This window comes from Saimiri boliviensis, chromosome 12, assembly GCF_048565385.1.
Source record: "Saimiri boliviensis isolate mSaiBol1 chromosome 12, mSaiBol1.pri, whole genome shotgun sequence".
In the NCBI taxonomy this organism is placed as follows: domain Eukaryota; kingdom Metazoa; phylum Chordata; class Mammalia; order Primates; family Cebidae; genus Saimiri; species Saimiri boliviensis.
In genome coordinates this window covers 25,090,022-25,113,373 of record NC_133460.1, presented here as the reverse complement: position 1 = coordinate 25,113,373, position 23,352 = coordinate 25,090,022, and the positions used below count along the sequence as shown (strand labels likewise).

At 36.8% G+C, this 23,352-nt stretch overlaps 1 protein-coding gene across 4 annotated transcripts in view; it reads left to right on the top strand.

The window, feature by feature from the left end:
- Positions 1-23,141, top strand: part of ZFAND4 (zinc finger AN1-type containing 4) — a 76,243-nt gene extending 53,102 nt beyond the window's left edge. For all 4 annotated transcript variants that reach the window (XM_074382105.1, XM_010340614.3, XM_074382104.1 and 1 more), the window contains 4 exons: positions 12,736-13,908; positions 14,906-14,960; positions 20,778-20,898; positions 22,151-23,141. In XM_074382105.1, coding sequence (XP_074238206.1) covers positions 12,736-13,908; positions 14,906-14,960; positions 20,778-20,898; positions 22,151-22,286 — 1,485 coding nt within the window. In that variant the 3' untranslated portion in view covers positions 22,287-23,141. The remainder of the gene's footprint in view (positions 1-12,735; positions 13,909-14,905; positions 14,961-20,777; positions 20,899-22,150) is intronic.
- Positions 23,142-23,352: the final 211 nt, after the last annotated feature.

Sequence of the window (23,352 nt, the reverse complement as noted above, 5' to 3'; positions counted from 1 at the left end):
ATGTTGGCCAGGCTGGCGTTGAACTTCTGACCTCGTGATCTGCCCGCTGTGGCCTCCCAAAGTGCTGGGATTAGGCATAGCCACCGTGCCCACCCTGGATATGTTTTTAAATAAAACACCTATATTTTGCCCATTTTTCTATTGGGTTGTATGTTTTTTGTTAGGGGTTTTTTTTTTCTGGAGTTTTATGTGTATTCTAGATATAAGTCCTTTGTTTCCTATTACCATTTTATTGCTTTCCTTTTTACTCTGTTAATGGCTCCCCTCCTTTTCATATATAATAAAATTTAAAAATCTTTAATATACCACTTCATGAAGTTTTACATTTCTATACACTCATGTATACACAACCCAAATTAAAATAGGACCTTATACTCCAGAATGTTCCCTCATAATATTTCCCAGTTAATTCTTACGTTTTCCTACTCTCAGAAATAATTACTGTTTTTACATCTATTACCATAAATATGTTTTTCCTATTCTTGAAATTTATATAAATGGAATCATAGAAAATATGGTGTGGTTTCTCTTGTTTTTAATTATTTTTTATTGTTGCATACTATTTTACTGTGTGATTGATTTACCTCAATTTGCTTCTCTCTTTTCCTTTCGATGGACATTTGAGTTGGCTTTTATCAATAAACCTGCTTTCAATATTCCCTTGCTTTCTTTAGTAGATATATACATTTGTTTCTTTGGAACATATACCTTTCAGAGTCAGAGGGAAGATATATGTTTAACTTTGTTATGCCGAACAATTTTGCCAAGCATTTGAGCCAATTTACACTCTTTATCAGCAATGTTCTAGTTTATGCTACATTTTTGCCGACACTTAATATTGTCAGTCTTTTTATTTTAACTATTCTGGTGACTGTGTAAATGGTTTTCATTTATATTTCTCTAATGAGGAATAATATTGGCTTTTCATATAATTATTGGTCATTGAGATGCTCTTTTTTGTGAAGTGCCTGTTCAAGTTTTCTGCTTATTTTTTAATTGAGTTCTCTGCCTTCTGCTCATTGATTGGTAGACATTTTTGTATACTATGGATACAAGTCCTTTGTCAGAGGTATGGGTTGCAGATATTTCTAGCACTTTACGGTGGCTTGTTCTTTTACTTTCTTATTCTTTTAATGAATGTTTTTAACTGTATTCTAATTCATCAATTTTGCTTTTATGATTATCATTTTTTTATAACCTTTAGATGAAATATTTCCTACCACAGGTCTTAAAGCCTTATGATTGTTTCTCATTCACTTAGATTTAGACCATCTGAATTTTTTTTTTTTTTGAGATGGAGTTTCACTCTTGTTACCCAGGCTGGAGTGCAGTGGCGCAATCTCTGCTCACCGCAACTTCCGGCTCCCGGGTTCAAGCAATGCCTCAGCCTCCTGAGTAGCTGGGACTACCGGCATGCGCCACCATGCCCAGCTAATTTTTGTATTTTAGTAGAGACAGGGTTTCACCATGTTGACCAGGATGATCTCGATCTCTTGACCTCGTGATCCACCTGCCTCGGCCTCCCACAGCGCCCGGCCTTTTTTCTTTTTTTTTTTTTTTTTTTTTTTTTGAGACAGAGTCTTGCTCTGTTGCCTAGGCTGGAGTGTAATGAATGGCATGATCTTGGTCCACTGCAGACTCTACCTCCCTGTGTCAAGCGATTCTCCTGCCTCAGCCTCCCGAGTAGCTCTCCTGCCTCAGCCTCCCATGTGCCACCATGCCTGGCTAATTTTTGTATTTTTAGTAGAGATGGGGTTTCGCCATATTGGCCAGGCTGGTCTTGAACTCCTGACCTCAGGTGATCCGCCCACCTGGGCCTCCCAAAGTGTTAGGATTACAGGCATGAGCCACCACGCCCAGCTGAAATTTTTTTGATATAATGTAAACTGGGATAAAGATCTTTTTTTTTTCATATGGAGAGCAATTGATCTAGCTCTATTAAAAAAAATTCCTTTCCCCACAATCCTAAATGTTTATGCACCTGATAATAGAACTTCAAAATACATGAAGCAAAAACTACAAAGAAATAGACAAATACTTTTGTTCAAAGATTTCTACATCTCCACTCTCAAAAATCGATGGAACAGATAGAAAATCAGTGAAGGATTTAGGAGACTTGAATACTATCAACCTACTTGACCCAACTGACATTTACAGTATGCTCTACCCAAAAACAGCAGAGTACACATTTTAAGTGCATGTAGAACATTTACCAGGGTAAACCATGTTGTATGCCATAAAACAGGTTCTTTTTTTTTTTTTTTTTTTTGAGACATCTTGCTGTGTCCCCCAGGCTGAAGTTCAGTGTCACAATCTCAGCTCACTACAACCTCCATCTCCCAGGTTCAAGCGATTTTCTTGCCTCTCAGCCTGTCAAGTAGCTGGGACTACAAGTGCGTGCTACCATGTCCAGCTAATTTTTTGTATTTTTAGTAGAGATGAGGTTTCACCATGTTGGAAAGGTTGGTCTTGAACTTCTGACCTCAAGCAGTCTGCCTACTTTGGCCTCCCAACATGCTGGCATTACTGGGATGCACCCGGACCAGGTTTAAATTTTAAAAGAATCCAAAGAGTACAAAAATGCTCTCTGATTACAATGAAATAAAATTAGAAGTAAGTAATAGGTATATGGAAAATCTTCTGATATTTGAAAATAATAAACTTCTAAGTAATTGATAGTCAAGAAGTCCAAAGAGTAATAAGAAGTATTTTACACTGAATAAAAATCTGATATTATGATGAATTTATTTTTTTTAATGTGAAATTATACTTGCATTCTTAGAATGAACCATTCTTTTTTTGTTTGTTTGAGACAGAGATTCCCTCTTGTTGCCCGGGCTGGAGTGCAATGGCACAATCTCTGCTTACTGCAACCTTTACCTCCTGGGTTTAATAGAGTCTCCTGCCTCAGTCTCCCGAGTAGCTAGGATTAAAGGCATGTGCCACCATGCCTGGCTAATTTTATATTTTTGGTAGAGGAGAGGTTTATCAATGTTGGTCAGGCTGGTCTCAAACTCCTGACCTCAGTGGATCCGCCCGCCTCGGCCTCCCACAGTGCTGAGATTACAGGCATGGGCCATCTTGCCTGGCCCAGAATGAAACAATTCTTGGTTGTGATATATTTTCCTTTTCATTTCTTTAGATTTAAATTACCAATATTTTATTTAGGATTTTTGCATTAGGATTTTGTTCATGAGAGAAATTTTGATATGTAATTTTTATTTCTTTTCCAGTATACAGTAAACTTGGAAGAATTTTACCATGAACACTTATTTATTTAATATCTAAATTCTGCCATTAACATTTCAAAAATTTTAATTGTAATTGTGGTAAAATACATATAATATGAAATTATCTTAATCATCTTAAATGTACAAAGAGTTCAGTAATGTCAAGTATATAACACATTGTTGTGCAACCAATCTCCAGAAGTTTTTTATCTTGTAAAGATGTCATAATGTATCAGAATTTCCTTCTTTTTTAAGACTGGAAAGTATTTCATTGTATGGCTGTATACCACATTTTAAAAATCCATCCATTCTTCAGTGGACACTTGGATTGCCTCCATCTTTTGGCTATTGTGAATAATGGTGCTATGAACATGAGTGTACAAATATCTCTTGGAGACTCTACTTTCAATGTTTTCTTTTAGTAGTTGCATAGTTTCAGATCTTAGAGTGAAGTCTTTAATTCATTTAGATTTTATTTTTGTATATCGTGAAAGATAAGGGATCTAGTTTCATTCTTATGTACATGGATCCAGTTTTCCCAGCATCATTTATCAAAGAGACTATCCTTTCCCCAGTGTATGTTCCTGGCACCTATCAAAAATAAGTTCACTATGTGTCTATGGACTTGTTTCTGGGTTCTCTATTCTGTTCCATTGTTGTGCATCTGTGTTCATGTCAGTACCATGCTGTTTTAGTTACTATAGCTCTGTGGTATAATTTAAAGTCAGGTAATTGTGATTCCTCCAGTTTTGTTCTTTGCTTAGAATGGCTTTGACTATTCTGTGTCTTTTGTGGTTCCCTGTAAATTTTAGGATTTTTTTTTTCTGTTTCTGTGAAAAATGCCATTGTTATTTTGATAGAGATTACATTGAATTTGTAGATTGCTTTGGGCAGCATGGACATTTTAACAATATTATTTCTTCCAACTCATGAACATGGAGTATTTTTTCATTTTTTTGTGTGTCCTCTAATGTTTTATAGTTTTCATTATAGAGATCTTTCACTTCTTTAGTTAAGTTTATTCCTAGGTATTTTGTTTTATTTTATTTGTAGCTATTGTAAATGTGAACACTTTCTTCATTTTTTTAAGATTATTCACTGTTGGCATATAGAAATGCTACTGGGTTTTATAATGTTAATTTTGTGTCTGCAACTTTATCAGTTGCAGATGTGTTTATCAGTTCTAATAGTTTTTTGATGGAGTCTTTAGGTTTTTCCAAATACAAGATCATATTATCTATAAACAAGAATAATTTACTTCTTTCTTTTCAATTTGTATGCCCTTTCTTTTTCTTTTTCTTTTTCTTTTTTTTTTTTTTTGAGATGGAGTTTTGTTCTTGTTGCCCTGGCAGGAGTGCAATGTCGTGATCTCGGCTCACTGCAACCTCTGCCTCCTGCGTTCAAGAGATCCTTCTGTCTCAGCCACTTGAGTAGCTGGAATTACAGGCATCCACCACTACATCCAGCTAATTTTGTATTTTTTACTAGAGGTGGAGTTTCTCCATGTTGGTGAAGCTGGTCTCGAACTCCTGACCTCAGGTCATCCGCCTGCCTCGGCCTCCCAAAGTGTTGGGATTACAGGCGTGAGCCACCGTGCCCGGCCCTTTATTTCTTTCTCTTATCTGATTTATCCAGCTAGTACTTCTAGTACTAGTATTTCTTTTCATTTAGGGTTCCTGATAATAAATTTTCTCAGCTTTTGTCTGAAAACTTATTTTACCTTGTTAATTTTGAGAAGTGTTTAATTCTTTAGAAATGTTATGACTAGATTCATCAATTAATATTTTCCCACATTTGCTTTCTGTTGGCTTTTTTTTTTTTTTTTTAGCTGATCCATTTGGGAGAGAGATAACACGACACTTTCCCTAAATACTTTATCTCACTTGTATCTCCTAAGAATAAGGGCTGCCTTTTACATGATTATGATACAGCTACCACATTCATTTATGGCTGGTACACATTATGTCATCTACATTCATATTTCCAAGGTCTTAATAATGTGCTTAATAGCATTTTATATTGTTTTTGATCTGGCATCCCATCAAAAACAATGCATTGCATTTAGTTGTAATGTTTTCATAGTCTCCTTTTATACAAAACTGTTTCTAAGCTTCATTTGGACATTCATGTAAAATATTTTTGAAGAATGTAAGTCACTTGTTCTGTAAAATAGTCCTCAATTTGGAGATTTGACTGTTTCATTATGATTAGATGGAGGTTGACATATTTGGTAGGAATACTACACAGATTATTTATTCTCAGTGCAACACATTGGAAGGCACATAATGTTAGTTTGTAGTTTTTTTTTTTTTTAAGAAAATTTGCAGTTTTAGTTGGTATTTTCTCATTAGGAGTAGTTTAATATATTTTGAAAATTTTCTGGTAGTAGAGGCTTTTTTTTTTTTTTTTTTTTTGACTGAGTCTCACTCTGTCGCTCAGGCTGGAGTGCACTGGTGCAATCTCAGCTCACTGCAACCTCCGCTTCCCGTTTTCAAGCAGTTCTCCTTCTTTCAGCTTGCTCAGTAGCAGCTGGGGTTACAGGCACATGCCACTGCGCCTGGCTAATTTTTGTATTTTTAGTAGAGATGGGGTTTCACCATATTGATCAGGCTGATCTCAAACTCCTGACATCGCAATCCGTCCGCCCCAGCCCCCCAGAGTGCTGGAATTACAGATGTGAGCCACTGCACCCAGACGTTTTTCCTTTTCTTCTTTTTAGAGGTGTGAATCTCATTGTGTTACCCAGGGTAGCCCTGAATTCCCGGGTTCAAGGGATCCTCCCATGTTAGCCTCCCATGTAGCTGGGACTATGCGTGTACCACCATGCTGGGCTTGATTTTTCATTGTTTTTAATTTTTAGTTTTATTGCATGGAACTCCGAGGATGTTGTTTGTATTTCTACTTTGTTGCATTTTATTCTTCGGGATCTAATAGCACTTTTCATGGATATATACTCAGAAGATAGTTTATTCTTTATCATAAAGGTAAAAGTTTGCTAGATGGACCTTATTGATTGATTGATTATTTTTTTGTCAACTTGATTTGTCTTAGAATGAGAACAGTAATAGGTGAAAGTCTATTATTCATAGGTTTTTGTGTATTTCTCCTTTTATTTCCTATACCTTTTGCTGTAAGAAGGTGGTGGTTGTGTAATTTGGTACATTAATATTAGAAACATTTTTACTGTGTTGCTAGTTACGAAATTAATGAAATGTTTCAGTTGGGCTTGGTGGCTCATACCTGTAATCCCAGCATTTTGGGAGGCCAAGGAGGGTGGATGATGAGGTCAGGAGTTCAAGCCCACCCTGGCCAAGATGGTGAAACCCCGTCTCTACTAAAAATACAAAAAAAAAAATTTAGCTGAGCATGGTGGCAGGTGCCTGTAATCCCAGTTTCTTGGGAGGATGAGGCAGAGAATTGTTTGAACCCAGGAGGAAGAGGTTGCAGTGAGCCAAGATCGGGCCACTGCACTCCAGCCTGGATGACAGAGCGAGACTCCATCTCAAAAAAAAAAAAAAAAAAAAAAAAAAAGGTAATGAAATGTTTCATTTCTATTGCATTCAATGACTTTCCCCTTGAATTTTCCTTGCCTGATATCAGGCCCATACCTTTTTATTTTTTTATTTTTTCAAGCCTCCCCCCTCTCCCCCAGGCACATACCTACTGATATCTTTTTGGTTTCATTTGCTTGGTATACCTTTTCCTATGCCTCTATTTCTTAACTTTTAAGTATTTTGTTTTACCTATTTCCTTTATATACAGTATAGAGTTGGTTTTGTTTTGTGAGTCAGTTTGAAATATTTAAAAACAGATAATCACATTTATATTTATTGGTATGACTTCATATTTGGTCTTAAATGTCTTATTATTTTGTTATATTTACAATTTCCTTCTCTATGGTCTGCTTTCTTTTGTATGTATCTGTATATATGAATGTGTAAGTGTGTATTTAATATTCATCTTTTCTTTTTGAGACAAAGTCTTGCTCTGTCATCTAGGCTGGAGTGCAGTGGCATGATCTTGGCTCACTGCAACCTCCGCTTCCTGGGTTCAAGTGATTATCCTGTCTCAGCCTCCAGAGTAGCTGAGACTTTCTCCTGCCTCAGCCTCCTGAGTAGCTGAGACTACAGGCACATGCCACCACACCTGGCTACTTTTTTGTATTTTCAGTAGAGATTTGGTTTCACCAGATTCGGTTAGCCAGGATGGTCTCAATCTCCTGACCTCGTGGTCTGCCCACCTCGGCCTCCCAAAATGCTGGGATTACAGGGGTGATCCACCACACCTCGCCTCATTTTTTTTTTTTTTTTTTTTAATGCTAGAAACATTAGCCTTAACACTTACATGATGACTTGGCTGGATATAAAATGCTTGGTTCTCTTTTTTTTTTCCTTGAGTTTGTTTAAAATGTTGCTCTGCTATTGTTTTGCTGTTTATATTGCCATTGAGAAATCCAATTACGAATCTTTCTTTTCTCTGTAAATGATTTGATTTTTTTTTTTTTTTTTTTTTGGTCTGGAGAAAATGAGGATTTTTTTTTTCTTTTAAATGTAATGGTTTTACTAGGATATGTCTTGGAATTAATCTTCAGGGTCAGTTTTCACTGTATCCTTGAGCCTGTTTAACATAAAGATTCAAATCTTTTATTTCAGGATGATTTCTTATTATATGTTAATTTTTTAGTACTTTCTTTGTTTTTGTTTTGTTTTATTTTTTGGAACTTATTTTAATCTTCTTCTTCTTTTCTTCTTCGTTCTTCTTCTTCCTGTTTTAGAGACAGGGCCTTACAGCGTTACCCAGGCTGGAGTGCCATGGCCTGAGTGCACTGCAGCCTTGAACTCCTGGGTTCAAGTGACCTTACTGCCTCAGCCTCCCAAAGTGCTAAGATTATAGGCATGAGACACCACACCTGCCCTTTCAGAACTTCTTTGTCTAATATACAACCACCTTCTCTCTTATCCTTTTAGATTCTTTATTTTATTTTTATTCTCTTAGCTGTTTTCATACCTTTTCTTAGTACTCTTTATGTTTTTATTTTATTTTCTGAGATGGAGTCTCAGCCTGTCACCAGGCTGTAGTACAGTAGTACTATCTCAGGTCACTGCAACCTCCACCTCCTGGGTTCAAGCAGTTCTCCTGTCTCAGCCTCCTGAGTAGCTGGGACTACAGGTGTGCACTACCACACCCAGCTAATTTTTGTATGTTTAGTAGAGACAGTGGTTTCACCGTGTTGGCCAGAGTGGTCTTATCTCTTTACCTCGATATCCACCCATCTTTGCCTCCCAAAGTGCTGGGATTACAAACCTGAGCCACCGAACCTGGCACTCAGTACACTTGCTTGCTTCCTTCCTTCCTTCCTTCCTTCCTACCTTCCTTCCCTCTTTTCCTTTCCTTTCCTCTTCTTCATTTCTTTCATTTCTTTCCTTCTTCTTCCCTTTTTCTTTGCCTTTTCTTCCCTTTTTTAATCCTAAAGATGGAGTTTCCCTCTTGTCACCCAGGCTGGAGTACAACGGTGTGATTTTTGCACCATTTCTTTCCTTTCTTCCCTTTTCTTTCCCCTTTTCTTTTCTTTTTCTTTTTCTTTTCTTGTCTTTCTTTTCTTTCGAGGTGGAGTCTTGCTCTGTCTCCCAGGCTGGAGTTCAATGGTGCAATCTCAGCTCATTGCAACCTCTGCCTCCCGGGTTCAAGCAATTCTCCTGCCTCAGCTTCCTGAATACTGGGATTACAGGCACTTCCCATTGCACCCAGCTAATTTTTATATTTTTTAATAGAGATGAGTTTTCGCCATGTTGGCCAGCTGGTCTCGAACTCCTAACCTCAGGTGATCCACTTGCCTCGGCCTCCCAAAGTACTGGGATTACAGGCATGAGCCAACCACACCCGGCCTCAGTACTTTTTATTAAATGTTCAGTAGAATTCTAGTCTCCTTTGGCCACCTTGTAATTTAGTCTTCATTTCTGAGATGATTTTGTTTTCTGCAGATTATTTCTGGGTTTGCTCAGCTGTCATTTTATATCTTCCTGTTTTTTAATCCATTGTGCCTTGAGTTTTTGCATTTATGATTTGATAAGACTTTAAAAAATATCTGCAAATACTAACTTAAAGCTGTTTAATTTAAGTTGGGGTATTGTGATGTTTTCTTTTGTTTCATTGTTTTAGGGAGAATTTTCATTAGCTAAAATGTTCTGATTCTCATTTTCTGTTTTATTTTTATAGTAGCTTTACATGGATTTTTCTATTTCTTCTATTTTTTCCTGATTGTATTTTCCATAATTTTCTTTTTTTTTTTTTTTTTTTTTTTTGAGACGGAGTTTCACTCTTGTTACCCAGGCTGGAGTGCAATGGCGCGATCTCGGCTCACCGCAACCTCCGCCTCCTGGGTTCAAGCAATTCTCCTGCCGCAGCCTACCTAGTAGCTGGGACTACAGGCGTGCGCCACCATGCCCAGCTAATTTTTGTATTTTTAGTAGAGACGGGGTTTCACCATGTTGACCAGGATGGTCTCGATCTCTTGACCTCGTGATCCACCCGCCTCGGCCTCCCAAAGTGCTGGGATTACAGGCGTGAGCCACTGTGCCCGGACCCATAATTTTCTTTACTAAGATAAGTATTAACAGTTACGTATTAATACACAGAAGCAAGAATTTTGATAGGGAAGTAAGTTTCTTATTTCAGGAGCACCCTCTTCCTTTGGTATAGTGAAATGCAGTTTTTTTTTTCAATCAATGACACTCTTTTATTTGTTATTTTTAAAATTATTTTTATTTTTTGAGATGGGGTCTTGCTCTGTCACACAGGTTGGAGTGTAGTGGCGTGACCTTGACTCACTGTAACCTCTGTCTCCCGAGCTCAAGCAGTCCTGCCACCTCAGCCTCCCAAGTAGCTGGGACCACAGGCTTCTGCCACCATGCCCAGCTAATTTTTTGTGTGTTTTTGGTAAGAGTGGGTTTTTGCCATGTTGCCAATGCTGGTCTTGAGCTCCTGAGCTCAAGTGATCCTCCCGCCTTGGCCTCCCAAAGTGCTGGGATTATAGGCGTGAGCCACCACACCTGGCCCAAATCAATGACACTCTTATTGGAGGGCAGTGTCAGTATGTTTCTGATTTGTGCTTCACTTTTGTTTTCATAGGATCCTTACTTTCCCTTTCTTGCTTCTTTGTTTAATTTTATTATCAAGGTCTCAATGGGTACCTTTTTTTTTTCAATTTATCCCTTCTCCCTCCAAAAGTGATGTCTTCTTGAAGCTACCTCATTTATCTTGAGCAACTTTAAGGATGGGTGCAGTGGCTCATGCTTATAATCCCAGAATGGATCGCTTGAACCCAGGAGTTTGAGAACAGCCTGTCAACATAGGGAGACCTCATCTCTATCAAAAATACAAAAATTAGCTGGGCAGGATGATATGTGTCTGTAGTCCCAACTACTCGGAGGATTAATTGAGCCTGGGAGGGTGAGGCTGCAATGAGCCATTATTGTAACACTGTACTCTAGTCTGGGTAACAGAGTCAGACCCTGTCTCAAAAAAAATACACATTAAAAAAAAAAAGTAACTTCCTTTTAATTTTCCAGTAGCCTGTGTTTGATATCCCATATCTTAGACCTATTTTTAGTATCTACATAGTCAAGTGGGATTTTGTTTTTTGTGGATTTTTGTTTGTTCCACCAGCAAACCTCTCTCTTTTATTCTTTCTTTTTGTTGTTGTTGTTGTTGTTGTTGTTGTTGTTGAAGCTCTGTACTCTTGCCTGTCTCTTACCACAGGCATTGAGCTCAGATGAGTTTCTTGAATTGTGGGATATTTTGGAGTTCATTTTATATGTCTCCCAGTTTTTCTGAGGCATGGGTTATGAGTGATTTTATTTGTGTATGTTATTGATCTATGTAGTTTTTCTGGAGCACGGAGAAATTCAGTTTTAGGCAGCTGTCGTTAATCTCTACAGCCCAGAAATCATACTCTTCATTTTTGAAGAATTTTTTGCTGGATAAAGAATTGCAGATTGGGCTGGGAGCGGTGGCTCATGCCTGTAATTCCAGCACTTTGGGAGGCTGAGGTGGGTGGATGACCTGAGATCAGAAGTTCGAGACCAGCCTGGCCAACATGATGAAACCCCGATTCTACTAAAAATGTAAAAATTAGCCAGGCATGGTGGCAGGTGACTGTAATCCCAGCTACTTGGGAGACTGAGGCAGGAGAATTGCTTGAACCCAGGATGTTGCAATGAGCTGAGATTGCACCACTGCACTACAGCCTGGATGACAAGAGCAAAACTTCATCTCTAGGATAAAAGCATCTATAGGAGCAAGCTCATCTTTCCAAGGTTCTTCCTTCTTAGTTCCTCTAGTTTTCCTAGCCTTAGTTGGTATCCAGTGAATTAGCCAGCTTTTCTTATATTTTCATATATTTTAATATTTTACGTAAGTGGGAGCATTGGTATGTCATAAGATATTCCATCCCATCCTCATGCCTGCTTGCTACCATTTGTGCTTGTTTTTAAGAGCTAAGATTTCTTACATTTAGTTCTCAACTTTATTTACAAGATCTTGAATTTTTATGGTACTTTTATTAAAATCTACTGTGCCAGAGGGCCCCAAGACCACCCCAGGTGTGATGGTTTGCTAGGAAGATTCACAGGACTATAGTATGTTTTATATAGTTACACTTATTGCTAAGGTTTATTACAGCAAAAAGATAGAAAGCAAAATCAGCAAAAGTAAAAGGTACATGGAGCCACATCCAAAGGAAACCAGGTACCAGCTTCCTAGAGTTCTCTTTCAGTGGAGTCTCATGGGACATGCTTATTCCTCTGTCAGTGAGTTGTGAAATGTTTACCAGGGAGGCTCATTAGAGACTGTGCCCAGGGATTTTACTGGGCCACTTCATGTAGGGATCCTCTGTCTAGCATTTACAGTTCAGACTCCCAGAAGGAAAGCAGGTCTTCAGCATGAACTATATTGTTGCATAAACAGTTTGGCACAATGAGCCACTCTTATCAGTTAGGTTCATGGAAACCCTCCTGAACCTCCTCAAATAGACGTTCTCACAAGGCAGCCAAAGGCCAACCTTGCCAGCAAGTCTTTTCAAGGATAGCTGTTTAGGCCTATTAACTCCTTTTTTTTTTTTTTTGGCTGATAACTTTTTTTCTGTATACCAGTCCAGTGAAACATTTATTCAGTATACTAGGAAAAATTGTTGGGGACCTAAAATAGGTCAGCAATGTCATATCTAATATAATCTCATTTTTTTCTTAGTAAAACTCTGAGAAACAGTAGTAAGTAAAATAAAACAAAATTATTTTTCTTTAATATTCCCAGGAAAGTGTACTCAGTGAGGGAAAATAACATCTTCTCAATCATAATCTTAATATTTTATTCTTTTTAACATTTTAAGTTGAGATAGTAAAATGCTGGTATGTTATGGTAAGTAACATTTTCTTCCTTCATTAATTTTTGTTAATGGGCAGATAAAATGACTGTGTAAAGAAATTGTATATTCATTCTTTTCTTTTAGCCTAAGAAAGCTGTCAAGGTAAAACCTCACCCACCTATAGCTCCTCGACCTTCTAGTGGTTCCACTGTACCATCTCGCCACCGATTGTTAAGGGTTCTCCCCAACATTGGGCAATCTTGTTTACCTTCTCTTGGGAACAAGTATCTGCCTGAAACATCCAGGAATGCAATTTCAAGTTTGGTAACTCAGCTCCCTGCTGAGAGACCCATATCTTCTATCACTGGTGAATTTCTTAAGGAAGATAATAACTGGAAGAATAACACACTGTCTCACTCCAGTAGCAGCATCAAACTACCTCCTCAGATACCCCACTTGGAGTTGAGAAATGATGAAGAGCTTGCTGACTCTGTTCTCCATCTTGGATCATCCCTGCCTAGGCGGTCAAAACACTTTTTAGGAAACTTGCCATCTAGTAATGAGGAGGACCCTGTTTTGCTTCCACCTACAGAAGAATGTGTAACCGAAGAATCGCTTCTACCTGAAGTAGGCTCACTGGCTTCATTTGCAGAAGGAAGTGCTGATGAACAGAACAGTGGCTTAGAAGGTGCATGCAAAGTGAATCCGGAATTGTTACTCACTAATGCTGACAAAGGGTTGAAAGCTCCAGAGCAGCATCTCAAGCATGTTGCAAGAGTGCTGAATGGGGAATCTGTAGAGGCTTCAGTTCTTAACTACCGGGAATTAAGTCCTCACAAGAACAGACTCTTGTCACCTCTTCGCTGTTCTGCACCAAGGTCGCTACATAATTCTCTGGTGAAACCACAGAGACAGTCCAAATGTTTTCAGTCTGGGAAACTACAGTCTTCTTCTCAAAATGTGTTCCAGTCACTGGATGTTCGAAACATAACTGATTCTTCTTTCTCTAGGACTACTCACTTTCGAGGTGTTAAAGTTGATTCGCCTGGGAAAAGATCTGATGTTATTTCCAAAATTGAGGCTCGGGATATCACAGAAATGGCTAACAAGGCTTCCAAAGAGCCTGTTGATTGTGTAAATAATATCAGTTTTCTTGCTTCACTGGCCCGGAGCACAAGCAGAGATAGTTTACAGAGCACACGTGGAGCAGGCAGGCTTCGGACCCCTGGAATTGGGCTGTCTAAAAACCTCCAGCATTTTCAGGAAGAAAACCTTAGGAAAAGTTCTCCCCAGTTAGAACATACAGAATTTTTTTTTGTAAGTATTTTCCTTTCAACATGCTCTAATAGTTACCCTTGTAGTGATCCAACATATTTAAAGTTTAGTTTCCATTTACATAAATAAGGAAGGCTAAGATTTGATTGTTTTCATAAGTTTATCTGAAAATGTTTATTTAGTTTGTAGAAAATCTTGATGGTTGAATTTTGAATGCTGGTTTAGCCCTGAACTGAGAACAGTAATTCTAAAATAAGTTCTTGTAAACAGTTTATCAGATATGTATGTATGTATATGTTGCTCAGATTGGCCTCGAACTCCTGGGCTCAAGCAATCCTCCTGCCTCAGTCTCCTGAGTAGCTGGGAATATAGGTACATGTCAATGCACCTAGCAATATATATTTTTAAATGCTAAGTATTTTTAATGTTTTTTCCATCCCAAGTAAGAACTTTTCATTTGAGTCAGCAAATTTTACTCTCTTTCTCTCGCTTTTTATGTGTGTGTGTGAGCCAGGGTTTCATTCTGTCACCCAGGCTGGAGTACAGTGACACAATCATGGCTCACTGCAGCTTTGACCTCGCGGGCTCAAGCAATCCTCCCACCTCAGCCTCCCCAGTAGCTGGGACTACAGATACATGTAACCATGCCTGGCTAACTTTTGTATTCTTTGTAGAGATGGGGTTTCACCATGTTGCCCAGGTTATTCTCAAACTCCTGGAGCACAGTGACGCAATCACAGCTCACTGCAGCTTGATGTCCCAGGCTCAGGTGATCCTCTCACCTCAACCTCCCAAAGTGCTGGGATTACAGGCATGAATCACTACGCCCAGCAAATTTTACCCTCTTAAATAATAAGCACAATATTGCTAGATGTGGAATCAGGTTTTGAATTAATTTAATTAAACAAAAATTGGATTAAATAATTTAAAATAAAAGTCCAACAGCATCTTAGTGGTAAGTTACAAGTATTTCATGTTTGTTGATCATTTCTATTCTTTGTTGACTCACCTCTGTAGATGTTTTGTGTTTTAATTGTAGTCTACCCATGGTATTGGAATGAATGGAAATAATGCAGCAGCAGGGAAAAGAATAGGTAAGCTACAGATAATTTTGAAAACAATATAAGGCTGATAATTACATAATTATGCATCCGGTTGAATTTTCCAAGAGAAACGGGAAGAACATTCTCTGTGTTATGTACAGAGTAAATTGTCTCCCTAAATGTTTTTCCAATTAAGAAAATAATTATGAGAACTGACTTTAGGACACATACAAAGAATACAACAAAATTGAAATTGGGATCTCTTACCTTGGAAGAGGTATTATCTATGTCAAAAAAGCCAAGATTATTGAAGAATGAACACGTAGTTCTCAACTACCTTAGTTGCTGGCCACCATAGAGCCATGTGGGTTTTGAAGAATTACTCTAGAAAGGTATCTTTCAGCATCATGGTCGAACATCAGAGGTGGTGGTAAGAATCTCTTTTTGATGCACTGGTCATTTCTGAATAAAAGAAAGGGACAGTCTCTAGGGCCAGCCCTTTCCAAGACAATAGTAGTGGAATTGAGTATAATATAACATTAACACTTCTTTCTGCCAATACAGTAGTAACACATTAAAAATGTGTTGTCTTGGCCAGTCTTGTCTTTTTTTCTTTTCTTTTTTTTTTTTCTTGAGACAGAGTCTCATTCTGTCACCAGGCTAGAGTGCAATGTCGCTCTCTTCTGCTCACTGCAACCTCTGCCTCCCGGATTCAAGTGATTCTGCTGCCTTAGCCTCCCAAGTAGCTGGCACTACAAGTGCATGCCACCATGCCCAGATAATTTTTGTATTTTTAGTAGAGACAGGGTTTCACCACGTTGGCCAGGATGGTCTTGATCCCTTGACCTCCTGATCTGCCTGTCTCAGCCTCCCAAAGTGCTGGGATTGCAGGCATGAACCACTGCACCTGGCCTGGCCAGTCATTATTTTCAAGGAGGAAAGAAGCCATATTTTTAAATATTTTAATACCCAGACCAGGGATAGGAAACTCATTACCAAAGATGTGCCACCTTTGTAGTCCCAAGGTTTTAAAACATTGGCTATGGTTGTCATGTGAATTTTATGTTTTTATGGAAGACATTTAGGGTTTGTTTTTCATTCCTATGTAAGGCCTAAGTTTATAAAGTCATAATCTATTTGCATATTTTAAAAATTCTTTTGTATTGTGGTAAAATAAACATAAATTTTACTGTCATAACCATTTTTAATTATAAAGTTCAGTGATTTTCACATTGTTAGGCATCTATCAACGCCCATCCTTCTCCAGATCAGTTTTCATCTTACAAAACTGAAACACTTTTCGCCGTCTACCACCCTGGCAACCACCATTTCATTTCCTAACTCTACAATTTTTTAGGTACTCTTACCTCATGGAAGTGGAATCATACAGTATTTGTCTTTTTACGACTGGCTTATTTCACTTATCAGAATGTCCTCAAGGTTTACCCATGTAGTAGCATATGTCAAATATTTTCCTTTCTGGGGCTAATACTCTGTTGTGCATGTGTGTACATGTACACACATACACACACACTATATATACCCATACACACACCACCACATTTTGCTTATCCATTCATCCATTAATAGACAGTTGTATTGTCTATTAACATGTTTCCATGTTTTAGCTATTGTGAATAATGATGCTGGGAACATGGGTATACAGATATGTCTTTGAAACACTACTTTCATTTCTTTAGAGTATATACCGAAATGAAATTGCTGGATCAGAAGCTATTTCTAATTTTTTGATGAACCATCATATTATTTTACACATTTGCTGTATTATGTTACATTCCCATCAACAGTGCAAAAGAATTCCAGTTTCTCCATATCCTTGGCAACACTTGTTATTTTCCTATTTTTTTGCTAGTAGCCATCCTAATGGATGTGAGGTGATGTCATTGTGGTTTTCATTTGTTTATCTGTGATGATTAGTGTTACTGATTATTGATTTCCTAATTAGTTTAGTTGATTTCCTGATGAGTAGTTTCATGTGCTTATTGGCCATTTGTAGATATTCTTTGTAGAAATGTCTTTTCATGTTTTTTACCCAGTTTTGAATTAGGTTTTGTTGCTGTTGTTGTTGTTGAGTTTTAGTAGTTGTTTATATATTCTAGATATCACTCCCTTATCATATAAATGATTTGCTAAGTTTTCTCTCATTCTGTGAGTTGCCTTTTTACTCTGTTGATACTGTCTTTTGATGCACACAAGTTCTTAATTTTTAAGGAAATCCAGTTTGTCTATTTTCTTCTTTTGTTACCTGTGCTTTTGGTATCATATCCAAGAAATCACAACCAAATTCAATATCATGAAGATTTTCCCCTGTCTTTTCTTCTAGAAGTTTTAATAGTTTTAGGTCTTATGTTTAGGTCTTTGATCCATTTTGAGTTAATTTTTGTATAGAACATAAGGTCAGGGATCTACCCTTTTGCATGTAACATCCCATTTTTTTACCTTTTGTTAAAACACTGTCCTTCCTCATTGACTGGTCTTGGCTCCTAAGTCATTTGATCATGTATTCAGGGGTTTGTTTCTGGGCTCTCTACTCATTGGTCTACATATCTGTTTTATGCCAGTATCACATTGTTTTGTTTACTGTAATTTATTGACTTTTAATATTATAGCTGTTGTTTTTCCTTGACAAATAACTCTGTCCTGCCCTAAGGCACAGCTAATCTTCTTGGAAATTTGCATTGCCCCCATCCCTACTCACTCAGCTCTAGTTCAGTCGTCAGTGTTGCTTCGCGTCTCACTGCTCTTCTAAAACTGCTATTGCTGTGGTCACTGAAGATCATAATTTCAAATACAGTGGATACCTCCGTATCTTGTATCTTACTTGATTTTTGTATCCCTCATTCTTGAAATATTTTTCTTTTTTTTTTTTCTAGGCTATCACATTTTTTACAAATTTTTTCCTTTCTTTTAATCTTTTTTTTTTTTAACCTCAGTTTTCTTTTTTTTTTTTTAACCAGCCCTCTGCTGGTCCCCAGATATGTGTTCTTTTTGTTTGATTTCATTTAGGTTTGAAGTATCAGCTGCTAGCCTCAGTAGAGATATGTTACTTGCTGCCATTTTTCTCACCATAATAACTATCATTCTGAATTATCTAGAATAGTCTCTATATATTTTAATGTAAGTTTCATTTAATTGAGTTCCTAGATTCCTCCCTTGGTCCTCTGTTCTTTTCACTATAAGGTCTCCCTTGGAAACTGTATCCATTCTTATAGTTTTAGCCATTTATTTTTAGGCAGATGACTACCAACCTTGCATCTGGAACATTAATTTATTACTTTTTTGCTGCTTTTCTGTTGAGGCGGCTTCAGAGAGGAGTTGATAATTGAGGCTGTCTTACAGGATAAGTCAAATTCTACTGGATTGACAATGTAGAAAATTTATTTTAGAAGAGACTTCAGATGTGGATGGACTTGGTACATCCTTCAGGGTGGGTACGACGTGGTAAATTACAGTGTCTCCAGATAGTTAGAAAGGCATTGTATTGGCATAATAATACCTTAAATGCCAGTCCAAGGAATTTAGATTTTTCTTGTTTATAGTAGGGAAACTATGTTTAGCAATGGTTTCTAGCACACAGTAGTTGACTAATAGATAGTTTTCTCTGAGTGGTAGAAGGATGTATGGAAGCTGCTCTCATAGGGGTCTGGTAGTTTTCTCTGAGTGGTAGAAGGATGTATGGAAGCTGCTCTCATAGGGGTCTGCACTTATATTTTTGTGTGCTGCCTCATTACTGTCACTAATGTGTTCTCGGTCTCTACACATTCACAAGAGTTTTTGGTGGTTTTTTTTTTTTGTTTTTTTGTTTTTTTGTTTTTTTTTTTTGAGACGAAGTCTTGCTTTGTTGCCTGACCAGGCTGGAGTGCAATGGCATGATCTCAGCTCACTGCAGTCTTCTCCTTCTGGGTTCCAGTGATTCTCTTGCCTCAGCCTCCCGAGTAGCTGGGACTACAGGCGTGTGCTACCATGCCAGCTAATTTTTGTATTTTTAGAAGAGGCGGGGTTTCACCATGTTGGCCTGGCTGGTCTCGAACTCCTGACCTTAAGTGATCCACCTCAGCCTCCCAGAGTCCTAGGATTATAGGCATGAGCCACTGTGCTCAGCCTCGTAAGAGTTTTTGAATGAAACATTGTGGAGAATGTTGAGTTAAGCATCTCCAAAGGAAGAAAAAAATGAAGATGTGACTGTAGTGAATTGAATTATCATCAGAAATTCTTCCACCATTGTTTAAGGAAGAATATCTTAAGCCTGAATTTTAAAGATAGTTTTGAGTAGATTAACTTCCATTGGACATCCTGTAACATATGCCTTTCTTTGGTGTCCTGTGCAACTGCAAGTAAATATCTTTATAAAAATATTTTAGGTGGTGGAATTACCCCATCACTTTTGTGGGATGTTCTTGGTAACTCCAAGTGCACTTGAGAAAAAAAACTTTATTAACTGAGTTAGTACCCAGGTACCATTAAGAGTCACTCAGTTGTTTCAAATTTTGTTTCTAGTTTTGGCAAGATCTGAGAGTATTTTAGACTGGTAATAAAGAAGACTTAATTTTGCTGGGCTTGCATACAAATTACCTAATCTCTGTTGTGACAAAAGACAGAAAACTAATTAATTGTAAATCCAATTTTTTTAAACAATTTTTAATTGCACAAACAAAATTGAACAAAGCAATTTTTTATACAATTTATACAGAACAATTTTTTGTACAATTTTTAATTGTACATACACAATTGAACAAAAATAATTTTTAATTGTAAATCCAAATTTTTGAATCCTGTAAGGATTTTTAGGCTTTTAGGTGCCAAATAAATAACAAGCATAGGCCTCCCAAATCTTTTTCAGTGGTGGAGAAAAGGTGCCAGCACCATTGACACTACCATTTTTACCCCACTCCTTCCACTTGTTCTTGCATTCTTTCTTTGCCTCTTGCTTCTTAACCTTTGAGTGACATCAAGCACTGTGTACTTGCATTGTCACTTTATCAACTATGGGCAGTAACCGAGCCTCTCTGCTTATGAGTCGGGTTTGTTGACATTTTGGTCAGTTCTAAAAGACATTAAGAAATTGATTTAATTCTTTCTTATATAATAACAGATATGCTCTTATTTTTAAGGTAAAAATTCAAGTTGTTACAGTAGTACAGAATTCAGTAAATATTTTGGAAAACTAGTAGTACTGTGAAATTGAGCTGTGTACTGTGTTAGTCACTATTATTAATATGACATTTTATATAATAATAACATGTTTAAAACTTTCAGAGTGCTTTTTACATATATGGACTAGTTGACCTTAAAGTGCTTATTAACCTAGAGAGAAAAATACATGTTCTATTATCTTAAAAATAACTTGAAGTTTTGAAAGAATAAATGACTTGCTCATGATTTGATGAACTTACTTTCTGTGGTATAATTGGACTAAAAGGCATGTTTTATGATACTCTGGTACTCCTTTTTGGATGTGAACAAACAGAATGTTTGCATTGCAGTCATCTTCTCAGCAGTTTCATCAAATATGATTTTGAGATAGACATTTTTCTGTATTCTCTGTTAAAATTTGGTGTACTTTATATGAACTGATTACCATTAGAAATAATCAGAAAAGTGGTGTGGATAAAAAGTTCTAAAAAATAAGTGCTGATCAGTAGAAACCTACCACATCTTAAAAAAAAAAGTTCTACTGCAACTTGACAAGTAGACTTTCTAAGTAATTTTAGATATAAAAATAGCACCAATTAATTTTTATGGCATAGATATTTACTTTGATAGGACTGTGTTTTGTGTTTTGCTTAATAGTATTTCATGTTTAGGATTTGATGCCTGTGTTAATCAAGGTGTCCTTTCTCTAAATAGGAGAATGTACTACTCATCACCTCCCACCTGTGAAAGCCCCACCTCACACAAAGAAGAAAACAACAAATCATTGTTTTCTTTGTGGAAAGAAAACAGGACTGGCTACTAGCTACGAATGCAGGCAGGTTGGCCAGCTGGAGAGGCTGAGATGCTTTCTCTGTGGTAACCCAGCTTGGGGATTATGCAAAATAAAATATTTAAATTGCCTATTAATAACATCATTAAGATGATGTTCAAATAGCTATGTTCGGTTGAACTAATCGCTGAAGTAAAGAACAAGTAGATAGCTCACGGGTTTCCAAAAGACAAAAACAGTTCCTTCCTTGTTCTTTAAATTTGGGGATTTAAACCAATCTGAGAGTGTACCTTTTTTGTGTTATGATGAGCCTGCTTGGATTTTGTTTGAATGGCACCTTGGAAGAGCCTCTCCCTGAATATCTTTTTAAAATTTAACAAAAATAGATTATAAGTCAATATAAAATAGATGAATAGTATATTTCCAAAAAAGTATGAAATTTTTCTTACTATAATTATTTAATTTGTTAGTATTGACTGATATTCTTTAGGATAATATATCATATTATCTTGGCTGTCTAGGCTTGAAAATAACTGCTGCTGTGGCTTTTTTTTTTTTTTTTTTTTTAAAGACAAGGTCTCACTTTCTCATTTAGGTTGGAGTGCAGTAGTGCAATCATAGCTCACTGCAACCTTGATGTCTTGGGCTCAAGCGATTCTCCTGCCTCAGCCTCCCTAATAGCTAGGACTATAGGCATGTACCACCACACCTGGTTAATTTTAAAATTTTTTTGTAGAGACAGATCTCACTATATTGCCTAGGCTGGTCTCGAGCTCCTGGCCTCAAGTGATCTTCTCACCTTGGCCTCCCAAAATGCTAGAATTTCAGGTGTGAGCTGCCACCACACCTAACCCAATCACTACTTTTCAGAGTATATTCTGTTCAAATGAAAACAGCTTGTTACTAGAAATATTTTTAAAAAATCATTTCATGGCATAGATTTTACTATTTTAATTTTCTCATTAGACTGAATTTCTCAGAAATTCATAATTCTTTCTGGTATACTAGGTATAAGGAAAATCATAGGCATATTTTTCAGCTTTTTGCAGTTTTACTAATGATAAGAGTTCTATACCGTTTCATTCTATAATGGCTTCTTTATCATAAATTGTCATATTCATAGACAATTTGTTCTTTTTGGGGGTATTTATGCTTGTTTACCAATGGAAGGGAAATGTAAGCACTGAAATTGCTAAAAAGAACCAAGGGCTCTGTTGGAATACCTGAAGTCAAGCTCCCAGACAGATGAACCTTTCATAGAAATATGACTATTCACGTAAATTTTTTTGTGCTTTAGATGTGGAAACAACTTCTGTGCATCTCATCGTTATGCAGAAACTCATGGCTGTACCTATGATTACAAGAGTGCAGGGAGGAGATACTTGCAGGAGGCAAATCCTGTGGTTAATGCACCAAAACTTCCAAAAATCTAACTCTTCCTCTGCACCTTACTGTTCTGCCCGGGAATCGTATTATAATGACAGAAGAAATACTGTTTAGACTGCATTATTTTTGTTCGACTCCAAAAGATTTGCCAAATAACAAAAACATACAATGCATACTGTTGGAGAACAAGAATACTACTGTATTTTACACCTTTATTTCTTGGAGAAACAAAGTTTTCAAAGTAGTTTTAAAAACTTTACACTGGATGATTTAGCTTTGTTATTGCATGTCTTGTGTTAAGTGTTTTATATTTGATATTGCAGTTTTAATAGACAAATCTTCAAAAGATGCACTTTAGGAAATTAAATATTTTCTAAATAACCAGACTTCCACATTTACAGAATGAACAGTCATGTAATGAATGGCTCTACTCAAATTGACCATATGGTTTTTTCCTTTATCTTTCTTTTCTTCTCCTTTTTTTTTTTTTTTTCCAGAGGTGGGATGAGTGGAGATTTTTTTAAAATCCCATGTATGAGAGTTTACTGGGTTTACTAGCAAGTTCCTTTTTACTTCAAGCTACTTCTGATAAAAAAAAAAAAAAAAAAAAAAAAGAACATTTTTCCAGTGTGGTTTTTAACAGCTACGTATTTCTTGCACATTCAGATTGGCATTCAAGACATGTATCCACTCTATAAAACACATCATGTTCATGATAGTGTATATTTTACTACTTTTTGAATGTTAATTTTAAACAGAAGATGTCCCACTTGCCATTAAATATAGAAATCAACTTTTTACCTTTTGAAAATGGCTACATTTAAAACAAAATCTCACAGCTTGGTTTCTCTTATTTGTTGAGTGCTATTACAAGGAGAAATTCAAATAAATATTCAATTTCATTATGAGTTTTATTATTTATTTGTAATAATTTTTCGTTTATAAATACTTTTCCTTTTATAAAACTATTTAATTAAATGAGTGATTTATTTTACATAGAAAAAATAACTCTCAATATAAAAGTATTCTTTTAGGAGATTAAGGGCCCTGTTTCCCCAGGTGTAACCAGAAACCATTAAGGCATTTGAGAGGCCACTTGCTGTAGAGAAGCTC